The sequence below is a fragment of the Triticum dicoccoides genome, chromosome 6B (genome assembly GCF_002162155.2).
Source record: "Triticum dicoccoides isolate Atlit2015 ecotype Zavitan chromosome 6B, WEW_v2.0, whole genome shotgun sequence".
NCBI lineage: Eukaryota > Viridiplantae > Streptophyta > Magnoliopsida > Poales > Poaceae > Triticum > Triticum dicoccoides.
Window position 1 is genome coordinate 55,195,094 of NC_041391.1, and position 21,107 is coordinate 55,216,200.

Consider the following 21,107-nt stretch of genomic DNA (forward strand, 5'->3'; position numbering starts at 1 on the left):
CTCATCCAGGCCTTGGCAGCATCCCAAAGAAGCCAAATAGCACCGAAACCTGCCCTGATTGAATCACTGGCTATGCAGTAGCAAATAGCACCAGGAAATCAGGTCCAATTCAACATTTATTAGTCACAACTAAGCTTCTAAACATTGAGCAAATTGAGTGATTATTTCCTACAAGTCCAATTCACGGCTGACCGGTGCATGCCACATAGAGGGACCAAGCCAAGCATACAAATTGGTAGAATCTAGACTGAACAACTCATTGCTGCATCGCAACCACCGGAAATAACTCTAGATACCTGAAAGCAAGTAATACCATCAGTCAAACAAATTTGTACTATTCATTCAGGAAAACCTGTTGGGAGTAATTCTTATAACTTTTGTATGTCACAAACAATAAACATTTAGCTTCACCATTTGTGTAATTGTGTCAAAAGCTGCAAAGTTAAATCATCTTCAGCATCATTAGACAAAACCAACATTTGAAACATAGAACAACATTAAGCAACTTTTAGTTTAGTCACACACCCTCAACTTCTAATACTAGCTCTCTCAAAAAAAACTTCTAGTACAAGAAATATTGGCTACATCTGATCTGAGTAGAGGTTAATTAAAAGAACAGTGACACATGAGGGGCTCATGGGGTAGAAAAGCAGAAACATTTGGTTTAGCAATGTACAAGTTCACTAATCACTAAACAATCGGCTTTGATAAAGTTAATACATTATAAAGGGAACCATGGGCCTCCTCTCGTGGGCCTCAAGTTGATCCAAAAATAACAATTCATGCAGTATAAGCCTCAACCAAGGGATTGTGCATAATCTAATTAATTCACACTTCCATTGGTCCAAAATGACTGTCATTCTTTTTACTCTCACAGTGTCAAGCAATACTTTCACCATGAGAGGCAGCCTGCCATGAAAGGCAGCATCATAGGAGGTTGTCAGGTGCGCATAAAGACTGAGCAAAGGGTTGCGGAAAAAATCTTACAATCTTTCTTGCAATTTGGCACTTGAGAAATGGTAGTGAAAAGAAAAGAAAATATATTTTTTAACAGCAGTTCAGATACCTCAACATACATACAGAAGATAAGCTTAAGCTTACCTGCTTAACAAGTAGAGGTATTGAGCAAAAGCTCACCTCGGTCCTGTCCACCAGCAACAGCTCCATCATGTCCACCACCAACACATGTTTCTACAAGCATAATAAGTCAAAGCAAAAAATGTGTCATGTGGGGCAGAGGTTATCTGGATATATTCTTAAGCTTGTCCTACACCATATTGGAAGTAAAATAAAATATACTCATCATACTAATAAACCCTGGAATATAAGTGATTGTGATTTAGATTTTTTTTTCATGTAATCAACTTTGAAAAGTTGTGCGTCTCATCTTGAGAGAAAAAAAGATACTGCAGCTATGCATTACACAAGTACAAAAACAGAATGTTGCAGAATAACATTGCTATATGTTGACGAGATCATCATGCAACCAAAGAAACAAGTGATGCGACAATACTTACAATTGTTAGCTTAACATGAAAGGATGTGAACACAATTCCATCAACCAGCCATTAAAAACTAACTTGATTTGTTATACCCGCAGTGCAAAGGCATATGATTATTTCATTTTTTCTGAGATGTGTAAAGGCATGCTATTACCTGCAACAAAGACACTTTCAAATGGAAGATAGTGGGCAAGCATGCTGGGATGGGGAATTTTCTTGAACTGCAATGACTCAAGATGAATCAGGAAGAGGCCGATAACTGATGTCCACATGAACACCACATTATTCTCTTCAGCAAACCCTACTATGTATAAGTGCGCTCTCTTCTCTGGATTCAGGGGAAGTAGCTTGTCCAATTCAATAGTTCTTTCTAGCTCCCATGAACCAACACCATGACAATCGGTCTTTCTCCTCCATGATTGTGCGCAGAAGTCTATCACGATGAGGAAACCAAGGCCACCGCCCTTTGCCCGTACAACCATCAATTCATGTCTGCCATGGGAGGAAACCACACCCACTGGTGTCGGTATCACGGCTACGCTCTGCTTCAACAAATCAAACTCGAGAATTCCAACTAAGCTCCCAAAAAGCATCCAGTGAAGGGAATTATCAACCAACACAGCTTCCTTGGACGGAGAAACCATGAGGGGCCGGCTGCCGATAGGAACCTTGGGCGGAAGCGGCGCTGAGATGATATCACCCCACACACCGGTCCTCGAGGAGTAAACGCAGGCCAGCATTTGCCTATCCTGCATGTCATAATCGTCATCTGCCACTACCAAAACCACCTGGAAATGCTGGTCCTCTCCGGCAGCACGAAGCACCGCCCCGTGGACCATGGTCCTGTTCAGATGTCCCATTAACCCAGGGGGGAGGGCGATGAGGTGCTGGTCGGCGGTAACCGGATCCCACACCAGGACCCGGCTCAACGAAAGGTGGATGACGAACACGAGGCCGTGGCGGGATCCGAGGGGCATGAATTGGTCGCCGTCCTCGAACTGCAAGCCGAAGCGTTTGGGCGGGACACGGTTGGGGGCATCCACTGTAGGTACGAAGTAGAGGCTGCGAGGACCCATGTCGAAGAAGCCGATGAGGGGAGGGTTGCGGCGGTGGCGGCGGCGGAACCGACGGACGAATCGTGGGTCGGAGATGAGCCAGCGCCATTGACGGCAGACGAGGGAGGCGCGCGGGAGGGAGGAAGGCTGCGGGGGGAGGCGGAGGAGGATCTCAGTCAGCAGATCCTCGTCTTCCAGCGGCGGCGTCGCCGCCGGCCAGCGGCTGCTCATCTCTCGCCCTCGTTCCTCTCGTGAGTGTGTGAAGTAAAGTGGACCGGCCCACGATATCGAATACTCCTCCCAAATTTTTTTTGCCCTGCAGAGATTTAAGCCCACGATCACCTGAAAATAGATTTTAGGCCCACAATAATGTATCCATTCGCACCTACCACATTCCATTCCCTATACCACCACTAAAAAAAGTAAAACATTTCAAAAAAAAAACAGTAAAAAAAACACATTACATTCCCTAAAAAAAACACATTCCAAACCCGACGTTCACCGGTAACCTTACCGTTGCCGTCGGTGCTGATGCTGTTGTGTGCACATGCTCCACCTCCGAAGATTCGTCATCATCTCTCATATCCCTGACCTTCCACCCCCTCTCTTCACCGCTCCCTTTCCGCCGCCACACTCGTCTCGTTTCTCCAAAATCTGGATTCGCCGTTGAGGGCTACATCGTCGAAACGTGCGGGCCCACCCAAGCCATCATCTCCAAGATGCAGTACAACCTGCCTCTCTTTGGGTCCTCTGAGAACCTCTTTCGTCCGCACGATAGACACATATATCTTATCAAATTCAACCTCGAGAGAGTGGTGGACCCCAATGTCGAGTTCTTGCGGCCGTCTGAGGCTAGGTGCTTGTGATACTGCCAAGCTCTACTTTGTTGTGCCGAGGCTGCTCACACAAAACCGGAACACGTCAGGGTGACGGTCGCATGCATAGAAGGTGTTGGTGTGCCCCGTGGTTCTGTGATGTCAAGTACGAGGAAGGAGATGGTGGTGAAGAAGCAAGCGTCGGCCGTTGCCGCCCTGTGCATGCTCCTCCTCCTCATGTTGTCAAGGCCATTCCATCAGCAGTTCTCTTGTCACTCCTGCGACTCCTATCGTGAGTGCTGCCCAAGGTGCAAACATACCTTTCCGATACTCTCCAAGGTCGAGTGTGGCGGCCGATGCGATAACACCGGCGACCGTGTTGGTGCCTGTTTGGATGCATGTGCCATGGACACCGGCGACCGGCGACCGAGTAATTAGGGAAATATAACTACACATATGAATATATCTAGTGTAAGGCAGTTTGCTTACATATTTTCTTAGTATATCTCTCATTGTGGGTCTAACTATATATGTCATTGGCCATTGTCTAATCCAAACTGCATGTAGGTTTGCTTAGTCTAATTTCTTCAATTGCAGTAATGGTAGATGTTTAGCCCTTCATATTGAGCACATGATCAAAATGGTATGACTACATTCACCACTAATATTGCTTTCATCATGAATTCCGCTTTTTACAAACATAATACTACATATCATTAAATGTAGTGGTCAAAGTATTGTTTTTTATGTTGTGTAAGGGAAAAAATGACATCTTTGTGTTGGACTAAAGGAAATCTATCCATTGATAAGATGATGCACGATCCCGTGTTTGAGGCTTCTACTTGCATGAATTGAATTTAATATGATTTTTCAATAAGTTGCTAGCTGTGTTTTTTCTATAGTATCCGTCTAGAAACCAAATGTTTCTGCTTTCCTAATCCATGAACGCATCATATGCTCATTGATCTTTTAGCTTCTACTGGAACCAGATGCTGCCAAAAACAGCCTAGTGATAGAAGTTGAAGGCGTACCTCAAATTACATGTTGTTCTCTGCAGGTAATGTCGACGGTTTGCCATGAATGCCTTGTATAAATTGGTTTGACTGACGCGGTGTGATTTCCCTGCAGGTATCTACAGTTACATTCCGGTTGCTGAGATGCAGATGTGGCTTGTTAGCTTGCTTCGGTTAGTTAGTACCTTACATTCAATTAATCTTGCTTGACTGCATCATTATGCTTGTGTTCATCTTTTCACCGTTTTCTTTTGTGTTCCATGCTGTACCATGTGGGCAGTATTCCGCGTCAGGTTTCTACTTATGTCCCATTTTGTGTGTTTGCTTTTGGTGAATGTTTATCTGGTTCTGACCGATGAATTTTGAATTATTTTGCTTTTGTTGAGATTCGTGCAGTGCTTGGATTAGTTCGCTAATATTTGAATTATTTACACGTTAAGCTCTTATGTTGCTTAATCCTCGCAAAAAGAAGATAAAGAATTTTGCTGTTGTCATCTAGACAGAGGAAGGTAAAATCAAAATTAGGAGGGATTTTCCACATTCATCGATAACCATGTTTATATTAAGATTCACAAATTTTCTCACAAGTGTTGCACGGAAGCAAAACACATTTTATTGATTGATGCAGCAATCACAGCTGCTCGACATCATATGATAGCATGATCGACCGGCCCTTAGGCTCTTCAATGTTCCTTGTCTGGATCGGGACCAGGGGCGCCCCACACATTGTAGCACTCATCGACACAAGCTTCGGGATCTGCAAAATGGCCCAAGATCATCAGAACAGATGTTTCCTTTTTGCTTTGTGAAAAGAACACACATTCAACCAATGTACATGAGAATTCATACATAAACAGAGCAAACGCATCCAATAAAGTTTGTGTGAAAAGAAAACATATTCTATCGTTCATGTCTTACCGGCCAACGACGCTGGCAGGTCACAGATGGAGTCCGTGTTGCAGGCGTTGAAACAGGTGCGAAGGGGGTCGAAGACGTCGTCGAAGAAGGGGCAGCTACAGGCGCACATCACCTTGCAGAGCCACGGAGGGGTGCTGTTCTTGCACCCAAGGTAGCACTTCTGGTAGCACTCGCACTTGACCTCGGACAGCTGCTGATGGGATGGCTTTGGCAGGGTGAGCAGGAGGAGCAAGCACAGGGCGGCAACGGCGGCCGCTCTCTTCTTCGCCTCCATCTCCTTGGCCTCACAATCGTACAGGAGAAGAGAACTCCTGTGGTGAGTGGTGGGCTGGTTGAGTGAGGGCCCTTATATATGGGAGTTCCGAGGGCAATATTGACATTGACCCGCCGCCCGCCTCCCGACTCCTCCTCCCGACCCCGTGCGGCCGCCGCCGGGCCGCACCGGGCGGCCACATCCCGATCTCCCCTCGACTCCCCGTGCACCCCCTCCCTCCGCTGCCGCCGGCAATGTCGCTGGGCGAAGGCCCCGTGGCGCGGCGGCGGCGGACCTCCTCTGGCGTCCTGAGATCTGAGGCGGCGGCGGCCTGATTTGGATCTTCCTCCCGACGAGGATGGCGGGCAGCGGCGGCCGGGGCGTGACGGGGGGGTTGGCTGCACCCGGCGGGAGTAGTACGAGATGGCGGCAGCGGTGGCCGGGGCGCGTCCCAGGCTGCCGTTACGTCCTCAAGCCGCTGCATCTCATCGGATTCGGCGACGGCTCGCTGAAGCACTCCGGGTCTGCATCGCATCACGAGGATTATGGCGGTGGTGGTCATCTCCTACGCCGGAGGTGGTCGACCTGTGACTGGATGATCGGATCTCGAGATCTGTAATCTAGTCCCGGCTACGAGTCGGGGAGACATAGTTGCCGGTGAAAACCGAGCCGATGGCGGACGATGGCGGCGTTCTGCGCCGTTACCTTGATGAAGGCATCATTCTGTAACTACTGTCAACCCACTCGTGCTGCTCCGGGGGAAACCCTATGATCTGGTTTTCCTGATCGGACGATAACGGCACTGCGGTGTCGTTTCTCTCTTGGGAGCATCGTTTGTGGAGCAGCGCTGGAAGTCAGAGGCAGGAGGTGGAGCGGCTTCGTCTTGCACGGAGCTTCGGTGGAGATGTCAAGTCATGCCTGACCGACAGGTGCTACGCTTTGTCATGCCTGGTCGGCAGGTACTACGCACGACAGATCTTCCAAGGACTTCAAGCTGTGTCGGCTGGTGGTACTTGGCAGCATGGCGCTGAGGTGTATCAGTGGCGACCGCGACGTGCTCAGCTGTTGGCGCGCAGGGAGGAGGTGCAGTTGGGCGCCGTGGTGGCGTCGATGATAGCTAGACCGAGCAAGGTTGATGCTTCAGTACAGTTTTGAATATGGAGCGGTGGCAGTTGGCGGCGGCGGCCTCTAAGAGCACGCCGGACCAGTGTGTGCCTTAGACCCGGCAAGTGGCTAGGTTGGGGTCTCAGGTCTTAGATGTTAGGCTTGGCTGCGATGTCTGTTTGGTATTAGGCCCAGGCTATCTGCTCCCCTTCATCAGCTGGATAGGTGTAGCGACAGTCTGTTGCTTAGACGGTGGCTTTAGTCTTACTGTTGTATCACTTTGTAAGGTCTTGTGAGAATAATTAATAAAGTGACCGTATGCATCGTCCAGATGCAGAGGCCGGGGGTCATCCTCCTTTTCTAAAAAAAATGGAGCCAATAGCATTTCACTATTTTCCAGCAAATCAAATGACCGTAATCTAAAGTTGGAGTGTCCTGTACCTGTACCCAATTGTGCTAGTGGTGCTAGCTGCTCAACTTAAAGCTGCAATGCTGCATGTGTTGATATAGAAAGAAAACAGAATGCAGTTCTGACTTATATACCAGTGTGCAAGTTATGGCACATTTAATCACCTCTACACATCTTGATACAAGTTTCCGAATGTATCTCCAATGGAACAGTTCATGCCAGAAAAATAACCTGATTAGACAGTTACATGATGCTCATCATCTTTCTTTTGCCCAGACAACCCCTTGTGAAGCTGCCTGTGCTGATGTAGAAAGAAAACCGAATGCAGTTTTCATACAATACTGTTTATATGGGATGGAACATACCAGTAAAAACTATTGTATGTATGTTTAATTACCTGCTGTTTAGTACTAGTAAGGGACAAATTGCAATATTAAGTGCCTGGAGATGTGAAGTATCTGCATGGAATGACATCTCTTATGTATTGTTTGCAACTACGCACTTCTATTACTCAATAAAATTTGCATATACTCAGTAGAATAGCAATGCAATGCTACTGGGATAGTTTCACTTTTTTTTGAGATACGGTGAAGGCTTGGTGAGTTGGCTAATGTTTGAACTTGAATCCTTTCATACACGGGCCTGTGTGCTTCAGTGTGTTGGGTGTGTGATTATCGTCCTTGTTAAAAGTCTATGAACGATGCAGGTACATGTTGTGTTTATTTTATTTTGCGTGTGCTCATTTTCACTGTTTTATTTTGATTGTGTCCCATGTTGTATGAGTAGGGGAAATCCTACGACAAATTTCTGCTTTATGTCCCATTTTGTGTGTCTGACTGATGAATTTGTCTGGTTCTGACTGATGAATTTCAAATTATTTTGCCTTTGTGGGGATTCACACAAGGCTTGGATGACTTTGCTCATGTTTGAATTCTTTTACTTGTTATATGAACCTCATATATCACTTCCACCTCACAAAAAGAAGATAAGACAATTTTGCTCGTGCAATCTGGACAGGGGAAGCTAAATGAAAGACACATCAAAATTAGCAGCTATTTGCCAAAGGCGTCATAACTGGCTTTATTATAACATTCACAAATTTTCTCACAAGTAGTGCACCGAACTGAGATATATTTTATTGCATTGGTGCAGCAGTTCAACATCATATGATCCCATGATCGAGCGATCCTGATCTTCAAGGTTCCTTGGCGGGACCATGGCCACCCCACATCTTCTCGCATGCATGGATACAATCCGGAGTGCAAGCTGCATATGCAAAATGGCAGTGCAAGCACAAGATCATGAGAACAAAATAACAGAAAAAAGAGCACACATATTCCATCAATGTGCCTCTACCGACAGACCCACAAACTAGGGTGGTAGGTCCTCTACTCCTCTTACCGGACGGCGCTGGTGACAGGCCGCAGATAGAGTCGGTGCAGCAGGCGACCATGCAGGAGACGACAGGGTCCTTGTTGTCATTGCAGCTGCCGCCACACACAACCTTGCAGAGCATCGGGAAGGCGTTCTTGCACTCTAAGTAGCACTTTCGGTAGCAGTTGCAGGAGTGATCCGAGAGCTGCTGACGACATGGCCTTGACAGCATGAGGAGCAGGAGCATGCACAGGGCGGCAATGGCCGCCGCTCTCTTCTTCACCACCATCTCCCTCCTCGTGCAGGCAATGAGAAGAGAAGAGAAAGAGAACTGCCGTGGTGAGTTGTGAATGGTGACTGTTCATTCAGCCAGTGTGAGCTCTTATATATCAGAGAACTGCTGTGTGACTGTTCATCTCAATGGGGGCAATCTCGACATTTGACACGGATAATTTGTATTGTAGCCGAGCAAAGTATTTCAGTATTCTACAGCAAACTAAATGCGCCACAATTTCAGGTTGAGTGTCCTGTACCCAGTTTTGCGAACGACAACTGAATGCATGCTGCCCACATCTTTCTTTTGCCCCAGACAAGCTGCATGCACTGATGTAGAAAGATAACTGAAAGCAGTTTCATACAATGCTGTTTATATGGGAAATTACTATAAACAACTATTTTGTTTCTAACGCAGAAGAAGTTGATCAATGAGCTGATTCAAGAATTTGCATTGATGACAACTGGAAATCTGTTCGACCATTTGTGACAGATGTTTCCGTTGCAACATACTGAAATTGATTCGATCGTTCATGTCCAATGTTTTTCACGGCAGCCAAAAGATGATTCTAACAAAACTATAATTTGTTTCAACCGAACATGAAAATATTGCAGGGTTAATATTTGTTTCAGATTAGATGAGATTTTGTCTTGAAAGGAAGAAGAGGGTTTACTTTCACCTATGTACAACAAAATGGCTATATATTAAAACTGATGCAGCTTGGTTTTTTAAGTGCAACACTAGAATCAGGTCTTACTTGTCACTGAATCTTACACCTCTGCTTGCAAAGAATCCACCACTTTTTAGTTGATCAACATCGAGTGCTCCTACTGTGCCGCCAATTTTTGCTTGAAGAAAAATTACTTTTATTTTGATTCATGCCCCCATCTTTTCACCTGGATAAGTCGCTTCAGCAATCGAATCCGCTTCCCTTCACCTGCATTTCAACAATTCAACACGCACCTGATCAGGGCTCTTTGCCTCCTTTCTGTTGCTTCAAGCACACGAAATCTCTTTTTCTTTTGGAAATTTCCAACTTGTACAGCCTCGCATTAGGAACAAATGTGCACCATTCACTACTCAAGTAGTGTGTCTCATAATTTGAGGTACACAAAATGTCTACTATTCCTATGTTTGAAATTCTGCAAGATTCTATACTGCATGACAACCCTTATTTTGGTGTTCCAAAAGGAGCCCTGACAGTTTTTCTGTTGCCAAAAAAGAGGTATCTACGGTGGTACAAGGATGCCTATCCTTTTAGCCCTCGGCGTCATACAGAGAGTCGAAGAAGATATTAAGAACATGTTGTAACCATTTATGTACTAATGCAATATCTAACACACTTAATACTCATGTGTCTCTAAAAGACTAAGATTTTAACTAAAAAAACAAGGTGAGGAAGAGATGAAATTAGTACAACTAAAGACCACTCTCCCTTTAATGTTAGGACACCACCTCTTGGCTAAGGTAACACAGTCTTTCATATCTTCTATCTATAGTCTTATGAATAGATGGTGATATATGGTGGTCATTAGTGTCTTGCTAAAACAAGTTTGGAACAATTCACTGCTACATATGGAATTGATGTAGTCAGTCATGATATGATGAGCAATTCAGGCATTCACATTTCAGTTGTTCCATGTGCACTAGATGCAAAACTGCAGAAGGGCCATAAACTAGTAGCCGGAACCAAGTTGACCCTACCTTGGAACCAGATCATGTGAGTGATCGATCACGATTAGTCATAACTGTTGTTGCACAATTAAACATGTCCAGTGGCATTAGGCGCATCCATGGGGTTCACTTAACTAAACTAATGGTTAATCCAGTAACATACTTCAATGAATGCTTCCATTCATTATTATAGTAATATATATCGTGCTTGCACGGAACTTGTTGTTTTGGCATAACCAAGTAAAGGTAGGTGCTCCCACAGAAATTAATGATTTGGGTAAACAAGTCCAAAGTCAAACACAACTCTCTAAAGGAATCTCCACGTCAAAACAATGGATTTTGATTTTGCTCCAGCTCCATGTTCCATGGGAAAAATTATGCTACTACCATTTTAATACTATATCATTTTATAAAATCATTGCTTAAAGTCAATGAAGGCTTATATTGTGGTATCAAGGACTAAATGTCCCCTGCACAGATTCGTTGTGTTAGTCCTGACTCCTCCTTGTCCTTCCTGTTTCCTGTCGAGAGAGCGAGATTCAACCCTCCTGTCCACAGCAATGGCTACTACTGCTGCACTGATATTTGCCGGGAAGTCGGTTGCGACCCCGGCCATCTCATTCATCATGAAGAAGGCATTCGGCTATCTCAGTGAGAGGTACCAGCCTAAGGATCTAGAGCAGCTCAAGAATAATCTGTCACGGAAGCTCAAGCAGATCCAAGCGGTGTATGATGCTGTTGATCGTCAGGAGATCAGCGAGCAGAGCGATGCACTGGATGAGTGGCTCTGGCGATTCCGCGATGCATTCGAGGAGGCTGAGGATGCACTTGATGAGATAGACTACTACAAGCTTGAAGAAGAGGCAGAAGCGCACAACCTAGAACAGGTGCGTAATTCAGTCACAAAATTCTACAAAGAAAAGGTTGTTGGCAAGTTTGCAAGGATGATTTCTGAGGGTAAGATGGTAAAGAAGCTGAGGGAGGCCGTAGAGAAGTTAGACAGTGTTGCTCAAGATGTGGGAAACTTCCTTCAGCTTTTATGCCGTGTTGATAATCTTGTCCTGCAAGATCATGCTGAAAGTAGTGAACACCAGACTAGCTCCGCTTTGGTGCCTAATGAGATCTTTGGCCGTGACAGTGAGAAGAACCAGGTTATGAGGTGGTTGACTGCTAATATATGTAATAATCGAGTCCCGATTTTTGCAATAATCTGAATTGGAGGTATAGGAAAGACAACCCTTGCTCAGATTGTGTGCGAAGAATTGAAAGGTTCAGCACACTTTGACTGTGTTTTGTGGGTACATGTTTCTGGTAATGTTTTCAGTTCAACAAGGATAATGAAAAAGATCTTGGAGGCAGTTACAAAAGAGAAGCCTAATGCTAATACTTTGGATGCATTGCAACAGATTCTCACGGACAAACTTGTCCTTAAGAAAGTTCTGCTTATTTTGGATGATGTTTGGGAAGATAACAAAATGAGTGAATGGGAAACATTAATGGCTCCTTCGTGGAGTATGCAGAGAGGAAGCAAGATCCTGGTGACAACCCGAATGAGGTCTGTGGCAGATATGGTTGCAGGTGTGATGAGAAGTAGAAATGATTATTTGCACTTAGATGGATTAAATGAAGATGAAAATTTTATGCTCTTCAAGAAGTATGCATTTGATGGTTTGAATTTGGAAGATTATGCACACCTCTTGCCAATTGCTGAAGAAATAGCAGAAAAGTTTCATGGCTGTCCTTTGGTGACAAAGATTGCAGGTGGCCATCTACAGAGCAATGTAAGTGATCAGCATTGGAAGGACCTGCACAGACAATTAGAACATTTAGAAGGAAGCACTGATGCTATCGTCACAACTGTTCTTCGATCGAGCTACCATCATCTACCTGAGCACTTACAGCTTTGTTTTAGATACTGTAGCATATTTCCAAAAGGTCACAAGTTTAAGAAGGAAGACATAGTGAAAATGTGGATGGGTTCAGGGCTGATCCTGCGAACTGAAGGTGGGACCGAAAGGCTAGAAGACATGGGAGGAAGATACTTTGTGCAGTTGGCAAGAAAGTCATTCTTTACTTTTGTGCCAACAGTAAATCCTTACCAGAAATACTGCACGGAGTACTATGTCATGCATGATTTATTGCATGAGTTGTCATGTAATGTTTCTATTGGTGAATGCCTAAGACTTGAATCCGGTGGTTTCCTGCATCATAAGTGTACAGTTAGACACTTATGGGTAGCAAACTTCAGCAAGTTATCATGTGAGGAGATCAAGGCCATTTCCTGCTTTAAGAGTTTGCGTACACTCGTCATGGAAGACTCTTATCATGTCAGTGCTGATCATGTAGATGCACTGCAGGAAGTCATAAAAACTGTCAAGTGCTTGCGGTTATTGAGCTTAAAAGGGATAACCAAATTCTATTTCCCAAATGAAGTTGCTAATAAGCACCTTCGTTATATCTCTGTCTCTAGGATGGAGGAAATACATGGACTTTCTAAGCTCTATCATTTACAAGTACTTACTGCAGCGAAAAGAATAGGTACAACATCAGAACAAGTGGAGAATATGGAAAACCTGTTTCATCTGCGGTATGTGTCCTATGGTAGTAATGGATTTGGTGAGTTTCCTGTTGGCAGATTAACTTCACTGCAAGAGTTGTATAACTTCAAAATTCAGTCAGTGGAAGGTTACCGAATAAGTTCATTAAAGAATTTGACAAGCCTTTGCAAGCTACAAATGTGCAACCTTGAGAATGTTGGCAGTCATGAAGAGGTTATTGAGGCCAAGCTAAATGAGAAATCCTATCTTGGGTCACTTTCACTTAACTGGTCTGAAACTAATGATGTTCCAATCGAAGACAGCCTGGTCCTTGATAAACTTGAGCCACATGCTCGTCTTGAAAATCTTGAAATTGCAGGATATAGTGGTGTCCGATTCCCATCTTGGATAAATGATCCCCCTCTGGTCAATATGGTGTCACTTGAGCTGAGACAGTGCAAAAATTGGGTGTACCTCCCGTCTCTTGGAAATCTACAGTTACTCAAGCATCTCGAGTTGCAAAACCTTACTGGATTGAAACAGATTGGGCAATCATCTGCTGATTCCTTTCCTCAAAATCTGAAAACCCTAGTGGTGGAAGGATGCCAGGGATTAAGGAAACTACCACTTCTACCTCTGACTTTGATGCAGCTAGAAATAAGTAATGTTGGATTGGACATCCTCCCGGGAATTGTTGCCCACCATGATAACGTTGGTTCTGAGGCCATGCCACCCAAGCTAGTATCAGTCATTATCAGCAATTGTTCAAATTTGACTACGTTGGCAGAGAGCTTTCTAATGCGCGAACACTATATCTGCACTCTTCGGATCCTAAAGATTGTTGACTGTAAAAAACTAATCCATGCTCCTTTATCATTTGGGAGCATGAATGATCTTACAGAATTTCGTATTGGGTGCTGTTACTCATTGAGAATGATGCAGAAGGTTGATGGTGGACTACTCCCTTGCACGCTTAAGGAACTCTCTATGGTGCAGTGTGGTGACCTCCAACTTCCTCTGCTGGATTCACTGGTTGGTCTGACCAATCTTACCTCACCGAGTTTGTGCAACTGCTCCAGGGTGAAGTCTCTTCCATCATCAGGGGTGTTCCGGAGTCTCACAGCACTGCGAGAGATGGTTATCACAAACTGCATTTTCTTGTCATCCTTGGGTGGGCTTGGAGCTCTTTCATATCTCAGTTGGCTAGAAATTACAGACTGTCGCCAACTTCTGGTGGCAGCACAATCAGGTGAAATGAATGGACATTCATTGGTTGAGATCTCCTTGAAGGTCTACTCGCTCTGGATCCAAACCCCTTCCATGTTGCATATGGAGCCACTGAGTAGATTGTGTAACACCAAAAACTTGATTATCTCTGTTGGCTGTGGCACAATATCTCGACAATGGATGAGACAAAATAGGTACCTCGAGTCCCTAGAGATATTGAAGCCAGAGATTATGTTATGGCTTGAACGGTTTTCCTCTCTCAAGAGACTGGAGTTCGATGTAGTTCCCTGTCGCCTCCCGTTTCCTGGTCTGCCCTCTTCGCTGGAATCTTTCATTATCAGAAAATGTGATCCAGAGGTGGCGGAAAGCTGGAAAAAGAAAGAGAGCTTTCAATGGAACAAGATTTCCCGCATCGGTCATGTAAGAATAGGTATTACCCCGCTTCTCATCACTAAGTTCTTCCATCTCATCATCACCTGCAATCTAGTTGTCAGACCAATAGATGTATTCCTATCTTAGGTACTGTTTCCATGTATTAACCAGAATTATCTCCTGTCAGACTGTGATCTGGGCATCAGTTTAACTATGTGTTAACTTTGCAGGAGACACAAACTACTATTTGGGTCAGGAGAGACGTGTTACAAATTTGGTGAACACAGCTACCCATTTTGATAGCTGTGGTTCCCTACGAGGAAAGAGAACTAAAAGGTACCCCACCATTTGTTTGTAGTCAATGGAGTACATGTCATTTCTTGCTTCGATGTTATAAGCCTATGTCATTGTGCTGTACATATAGGTGAAGTCCAAGCTGGTTATCTCTGCTGCCTGGAGATTCGAGAAACAAGTCACGGAAAGCGACGTCCTCTCATTTTCACGCTGCAAGTGCAACTGGAGGGAGAAGAAGTAACCACATCGTGCTGCTCTGTTCCACTGTTGGCCCCTCCCCTCTCATCTCAGGCTAGCCGCTGGCGACAAGGTTGGTGTGGGTCTCGTACTCCCACAACTGTACAAATGTAGTTGGGATCTAGTACTTTCTAGTAGGTTTTCTTTTCCCGTGTTGTTTTGGGGTCGACCCCGTTGTAGAACTAGCTGACTGTCATCCGACCGCCGTCTCTTGTAACAACCTAACGAGCCTCTAGGATTTTGTCGATATTGAAAGTTATATGTGTGCTATAATAGCGGTATAGATATCATCATACGTTTGTTCGATATGAGATTTATACAATTGTATAGCAGCATATAAGACTGGACAGAAAAAGTGAAAGCTCTGTAGACATAAACACAAATGCTTGGTCGGAACTTAGGCTTTCCGGGCATTATTCAATTTCTCCCTGATTGGGAAGTATGGATCATTAAAATAGAAAATGGAAATCCTTGTGCACATAAACACAAACACCTGGTGGTCAGGAGTTTAGACTGCAAGGTGTTATTCAGTTTAGGTTGGATCATAAGGCACAGATCAACAAGAAACACTGGCTCTACTATCAGGATCACTCTTCGTTACCTGATTTCCAGCATTGTATGGTTGAACGATGTGCCCAGTGCGTGACCCAAATTCCAGTAAGGCTCCTGCACCACCGCCAGCAATCCCGCCTCTGTCCTCCACGGAATGGTGCAGTGGGCGAGGAAGGGCGACGCCCGGCGCACCGGGTTCGTGTTCCACGCGCCGAGAGAGGCTCGATGGTGCCAGGAATGTCGCGAGATCTGAGATGACCGGATCAAAGAACCGGGTGGCGAGGGGGGAGGGGCTACTGGGACTGTAGAGGGAGAGGCGACTGAAAGGGCGGGGATTAAGAGTATCTCCAGCCGCGCCTCCAACAGGTCCTCCCCAAAACGTTTTTGCCACGTCGGCGCCCAAAAATCGGCCGTGTCCCCAGTAACCCGTTTTTTGCCGGCTTAGGCCGAAACTGGTGCCGACAAACCCAAACTAAACCCGGCGCGCTGGGGGGCGCCTGGGGCGCCGGCACAAGCGAAAAGGAGCGTGGGGCCGCTCTGTCGGCGAGTCGAGAGCCTCTTCCCGCCGTTTCTTCCCGCTTTTCTCTCCCACTTCCCTCTTATTCTTTTCATTCCTCAAGCCAATCTCCCTCCCGCTCGCCTCCCAGCCGGCCGCCATGCCGCTGAAGAAGTACGTGATCCCCCGTGCCGCGACAGCTGCGGCCGCCACCGTCGCCCAGCCGAAGCAGAGGAAGCTGAGGGCGCCGCCGTCCAAGCCACCGGGCCTGACCAACGCCGACTGGAGGGCAGAAGTTCAGCGACGGGAGGCTGTCACCGCCGACCGGCGGAACAGGGCCAACGCAAAAAAAGGCCCGGGACAGCGCGGCGCGTGCGGCTGCGGCTGCGGCGGATCAAGCCGAGGCGTCTCGCGTGGGGATGATGAATCCACCCGGCGGCCACGCCCAGCACGCGTCCTAGCGCCAGCAAAGCGTCGGCTCTCCGGCCGGCTTTTCATCATCGCCGCAACCATGTGGATGCACGCCGTCGCCGGGCTACGCCGACGGGGACGCGCACGGTGGGTTCAACCCCAACGTCACCTTCCCCCATGGACACCTGGCCCAGCGCACGCCCTCGCCCGCCTTGCGCTCGTTGAACTCGGCCTTGATGCGCTCCCAGTATGTCTCGATGCTCTAGTTCGTGCCGGTTGTCGGGTCGAGGCAGACGACTTTCCACGCTTCGGCGAGACATTCTTTCTCCTTGGACGCCCACTTGATGCGCGGCTCGCCGGTCTCGGCCGCCCGCTTCTTCTTCTTGCTCCTTCTGCCGGAACAGTCACCGGTTCCTCCTCCTCCTCCTCCTCCTCGTCCTCCTCCTCCTGCTCGTCCGGCTCCTCCTCGCCGTACTCGTGCTCGCCATCCACGCCTCCGCTGAGGTCCAAGGAGAAAGAATGGTGGCGCCGCTCTCCGGGCGAGCTGCGACCTCCTCGACGATCCCATGCCATTTGTTGCACGCCGGTCTCCCACTTCTCTTCGCCGTGTGCGCCCGCCAACTGTTTGTTCATCGGCGCAGCTGGTGCGCATGTTCGTCATGTATCACCAGGACAACAGCGACCAAGGATTCAAGTACCTCCATGTCTTCAAGCGGATCGACAAGTGCGAGAAGTGGGCGGAAGTCCGGCACACCCTCGCCAAGGCCAAGGAGACCTACAAGCCGGACACGCCGACGCCGGGCGCGTCAGAAGGGCGCCCGGACGGCAATAAAGGGGCCAAGAAGGGGAAACACGCCGACGCGGCTACCGCGCGAGTGCAGGAGTCCATCGAGAATTGCCTCGCGGACGCACAGGCCCGGGCGGCCCTGCTTGAAGAGAAGACCGAGGCGCGGTGGTCGGCGTTGATGACGAACAGTGCCGTTAAGCTCGACCTGCTCCGGACCAACGTCGCCGCGAAGAAGAGGAACACCGACCTGGCTTTTCTGATGGGCGGGGCGGACATGCTCCAGAGCAACGATGAGAAGCTCAAGGCGTGGTACATGGCGGAGCGCGGCCTCATCCTGAAGCAGCTGCCGACGAGGGCGCCGCCAACTCCCGCGCCCACGCCCACGCCGCCGCCAAGCCCGAGTGATGATGCCTCCACAACGCCCAGCAACACCGAAGCCGTGCTGACGCCGCCTAGCACAGAAGCAGCGCCGATGCCGGAGGCCACCCCCGCCGAGTGATGCACGCGTCCAGACTTGTGGCGTTCTTTTTTTTTGTACCCCAAACTATTTATTATCCGATCGCCGAACTATGGCCTACGATCGCCGGACTGTGGTGGCCTATGATCGCCGGACTTGTGGCATTTTTTGTGATGAGCGGAAACGACCAAGTTTGAAATTGCTGCGTCCTGGGGATGGCGCCTTGGGGCGTGACTGGGAGCTAGGTCGCCCGCAAGGGCCAATCTAGCGTCGGTTCGCCCCCAGGCCGCACTTTTTAGGCGCCCTGGGGGGCCGAACGGCTGGAGATGCTCTAATGGATTAGAACGCCTCTAGCAGATCCCCAATAATCTGGTACTGTAAAACGATATACAACTTTCGGTAAAAACGTCTTTTTATACTATGTTTTTACGATATGACATGTGTTCCGGTAGAATAGATTCCATAATTGAACCAATCTGTGGTTGGATGGTTAGATGAACAGTGGTATCCCCAGCCTATCAAGTTCAAATTCTGGTGCTCGCATTTATCCTGGATTTATTTCAGGATTTTCGGCGACACGCGTTCAGTGAAACGGGACGTTCCCGTCGACTACGAGGCTGCTAGGGTGACTTTGTAAAATTTAGAGACGATTTGCCGGCTCAATCTCTCGGAGATGCTCATAGGAGTAGAGTGTGCATGTATGCTTTCATAGCGATGAGTGTATGCGCGTATATATGAGCGCGGCAGGGTGGGGTTCTTCAGGTTCGAGAACAAGGTCGCGGAGGGCGCCGATATCTGTGTGCTCACTCGCCGGCGAGGGAGAGCGCCAGAGTGGCTGACTCACCTGGGGCTGAGTCGGAGCGCGACGCGTTCGGACTCGTGTGCAGGCGCTAGCTCTGGATCCAGAGCTCCGAGCGCCGCCGCCTACGCGCGTGTGCTGGTCATCCATGTTGTGCCACCTGGCAGCACACTTCCCGGGCATTCTCGAGCTCAATCTCTCCCCGTCGTCGTTCCACTCGTTCTACCCCAGTGTTATCGACGATGATTTGGACGTCATTGTAGGGGGTTTTGCAATCTACGTCAGCAGCTCGCGGGCGGCGGCCGGAAGACCGTGGCGGGAGCCGAAAGTTTCTTCCCGTCAACGGTTTTTTGTTTTGCAGGTCCATGTAAAAAGATGGAGGGGTCCGATAGATATAGCGGAATAAGCCCAAACTATGCATGATCCCGCAAGAAAATTTAATGGGTGAATGATTTTATAGAGTCCCTTCGGGATGGGAAATCGGCCCCATCCGCTATATCGGCGGTTATTATAACGGATGAACCGGTTTCCGGGATATGGAGACACCACTAGTGCAGAACCGGTCTTTAGTGCCAGTTCGTAACGGTCTTCTCCCCCCTTTAGTACCGGTTCGTCACGAACAGGCGCTAAAGTGCGAACACGTGGCACGAGCCAGGCCCGGGTGTGCGTAGGGCTTTAGTACCGGTTGGTAACACCAACACCAACCGGTACTAAATGTTTGGGTGTTTTTTTTAAATTTTTGCTTTAGTTTTGTGTTTTCAATTTAATTTAGTGATTGTTTTACATTATAATGAGTTGTTAAATCATTAGGTGAAAGTACCGCGGATTAGTTTCGGCTGGAGGATCTAGCTAGCTATATATAGCTAGCTATAGCTAAGTGATCAAGTATATATATATGCCATATCGATATTATATACTTGATCACCTAATTAGGTGATCAAGTATAATATATATGGATATGGCATATATATAGTTGATCACTTAGGTAGGATCCATCCAGCTGAAACTAATATGTGGTTTCTTTCATCAAATGATATAATAATTACTCATCATATCATCATATTATTAATATAAAAACTCTTGCATCATATCATCAACATACTCTAGAGCTAGCTAGCTAAAAATCATCGTAGTCGTCATTATCACTATTTAATTATCATAGTCATTTCCGCTATCTAATCATCACCAACAGTAGCTTAAAGAAGAAACATTCACTTGTACCAGAAGCAAAAATATCATCGAGTTCAACATGATTGTCATGATATTATAAGCGTTCATATATAACACCATAAAAGCAAATCACTCTTTGAGATTAAGTTCAGAACGAAGAACACGGACATGAACGGACAAGTACTAAGAGCAGCATGCTAAATCACTCCTGCTAGCTACTCTCTCTCTGATAAAATAGCATAGAACATGTATAGTTCTCCTGTTTCATCATACTGGAGCATGCAGATGAACCTGTCTCCTAATCGTGGGCTGCGCTTCTCATTGCTGCCCCCTAGTACTTCTCTGCGATCGTTAACAATTTTCCTCCAATCTTTCACTATTAAGCATTCGTCGCTTCTAGAAATCCTAAATGCATTCATGTGCAATGCATGATATCTTGGCCGTAAGCTAACAATTGACATGCGACCTTTAGTCTCGATCACCTGAGGCATAACTGTCATCGGGAGTCCCTGTTGAAGAACATCGTATAGTACTAATTAATATACTTAGCAATGAAAGTTTAGCAAAAAAATTATGTATGCAAAAGATGCACTAAGGACAAATAGTAAAAATCTTACCATCGTTCTTAAATAGATGTAATCGTAGTTCAATACCATCACTATTGATCGCACATTTTGAGTACTAACATTTCTAAGTGCAGGAAGAAAATTTGTATTGACAGTATGAAGATCCTCAAGCCATGAAACATAATGACTTATCTCCTCGCAGTTTAGTTCAGCTCCGGGACAGTAGTAGGTCCTGTCTACCAAGCGCCGGACATGTTTGGTTGAATGAAGATAAGCTGTCGTTGTGACTTACTGTATCGAATTCGAAGGTCTCATCCAGCTTGATGCTGAATCGCCTATCATCAACAAGGAAATTTCTATCGCACTGGCCGCGCTGGTCTTCACAGTATTCACACATAATGAATTTTTTTCCGTCGTCAGACGACATTTCCTATGTTCATATAGGCGAAACATTAAACACTTACTAATTCAACTAATTCAACTAAGCATTTACTAAAAATAAACTAGTTGTATTAATTCAAACAACCTCATATACCTAAATTTTAATTAGTTCAACTAATCTCATATACCTAAATTTTCTTACTAAAAATAAACTAGTTCTGTTAATTCAACTAGTTCAACTAAGCATTTACTAAAAATAAACTAGTTCTATTAATTCAAATAGTTCAACTAATCTCATATACCTAAATTTTCTTACTAAAAATAAACTAGTTATATTAATTCAACTAGTTCAACTAAGCATTTACTAAAAATAAACTAATTATATTAATTCAAACAATCTCATATACCTAAATTTTAATTAGTTCAAATA

General features: G+C 46.3%; 1 protein-coding gene and 2 pseudogenes across 1 annotated transcript; 1 reads left to right on the plus strand and 2 right to left on the minus strand.

The window, feature by feature from the left end:
* Positions 1–288: 288 nt before the first annotated feature.
* On the minus strand, positions 289–6,263 carry LOC119320715 (annotated as a pseudogene).
* A 1,830-nt stretch (positions 6,264–8,093) lies between these two features.
* Positions 8,094–8,779, minus strand: LOC119321961. The gene is made up of 2 exons (XM_037595469.1): positions 8,471–8,779; positions 8,094–8,335 (listed from the first exon to the last, which is right to left on the minus strand). Exons 1-2 carry the CDS (start codon positions 8,730–8,732, stop codon positions 8,265–8,267), a joined length of 333 nt encoding a protein of 110 aa, XP_037451366.1. The 5' UTR covers positions 8,733–8,779; the 3' UTR covers positions 8,094–8,264.
* Positions 8,780–10,951: 2,172 nt separating this feature from the next.
* Positions 10,952–15,062, plus strand: LOC119320716 (annotated as a pseudogene).
* The last annotated feature ends 6,045 nt before the right edge of the window (positions 15,063–21,107 follow it).

What these genes read in the sequence shown, in the direction of transcription:
- LOC119321961 (XM_037595469.1), bottom strand. Translation starts at nt 8,732, where the DNA reads ATGGTGGTGAAGAAGAGAGCGGCGGCCATTGCCGCCCTGTGCATGCTC. An exon ending in CCTGTCACCAGCGCCGTCCG is followed by an intron (nt 8,336 to 8,470) that starts GTAAGAGGAGTA and finishes TTGCATATGCAG; the next exon opens with CTTGCACTCCGGATTGTATC.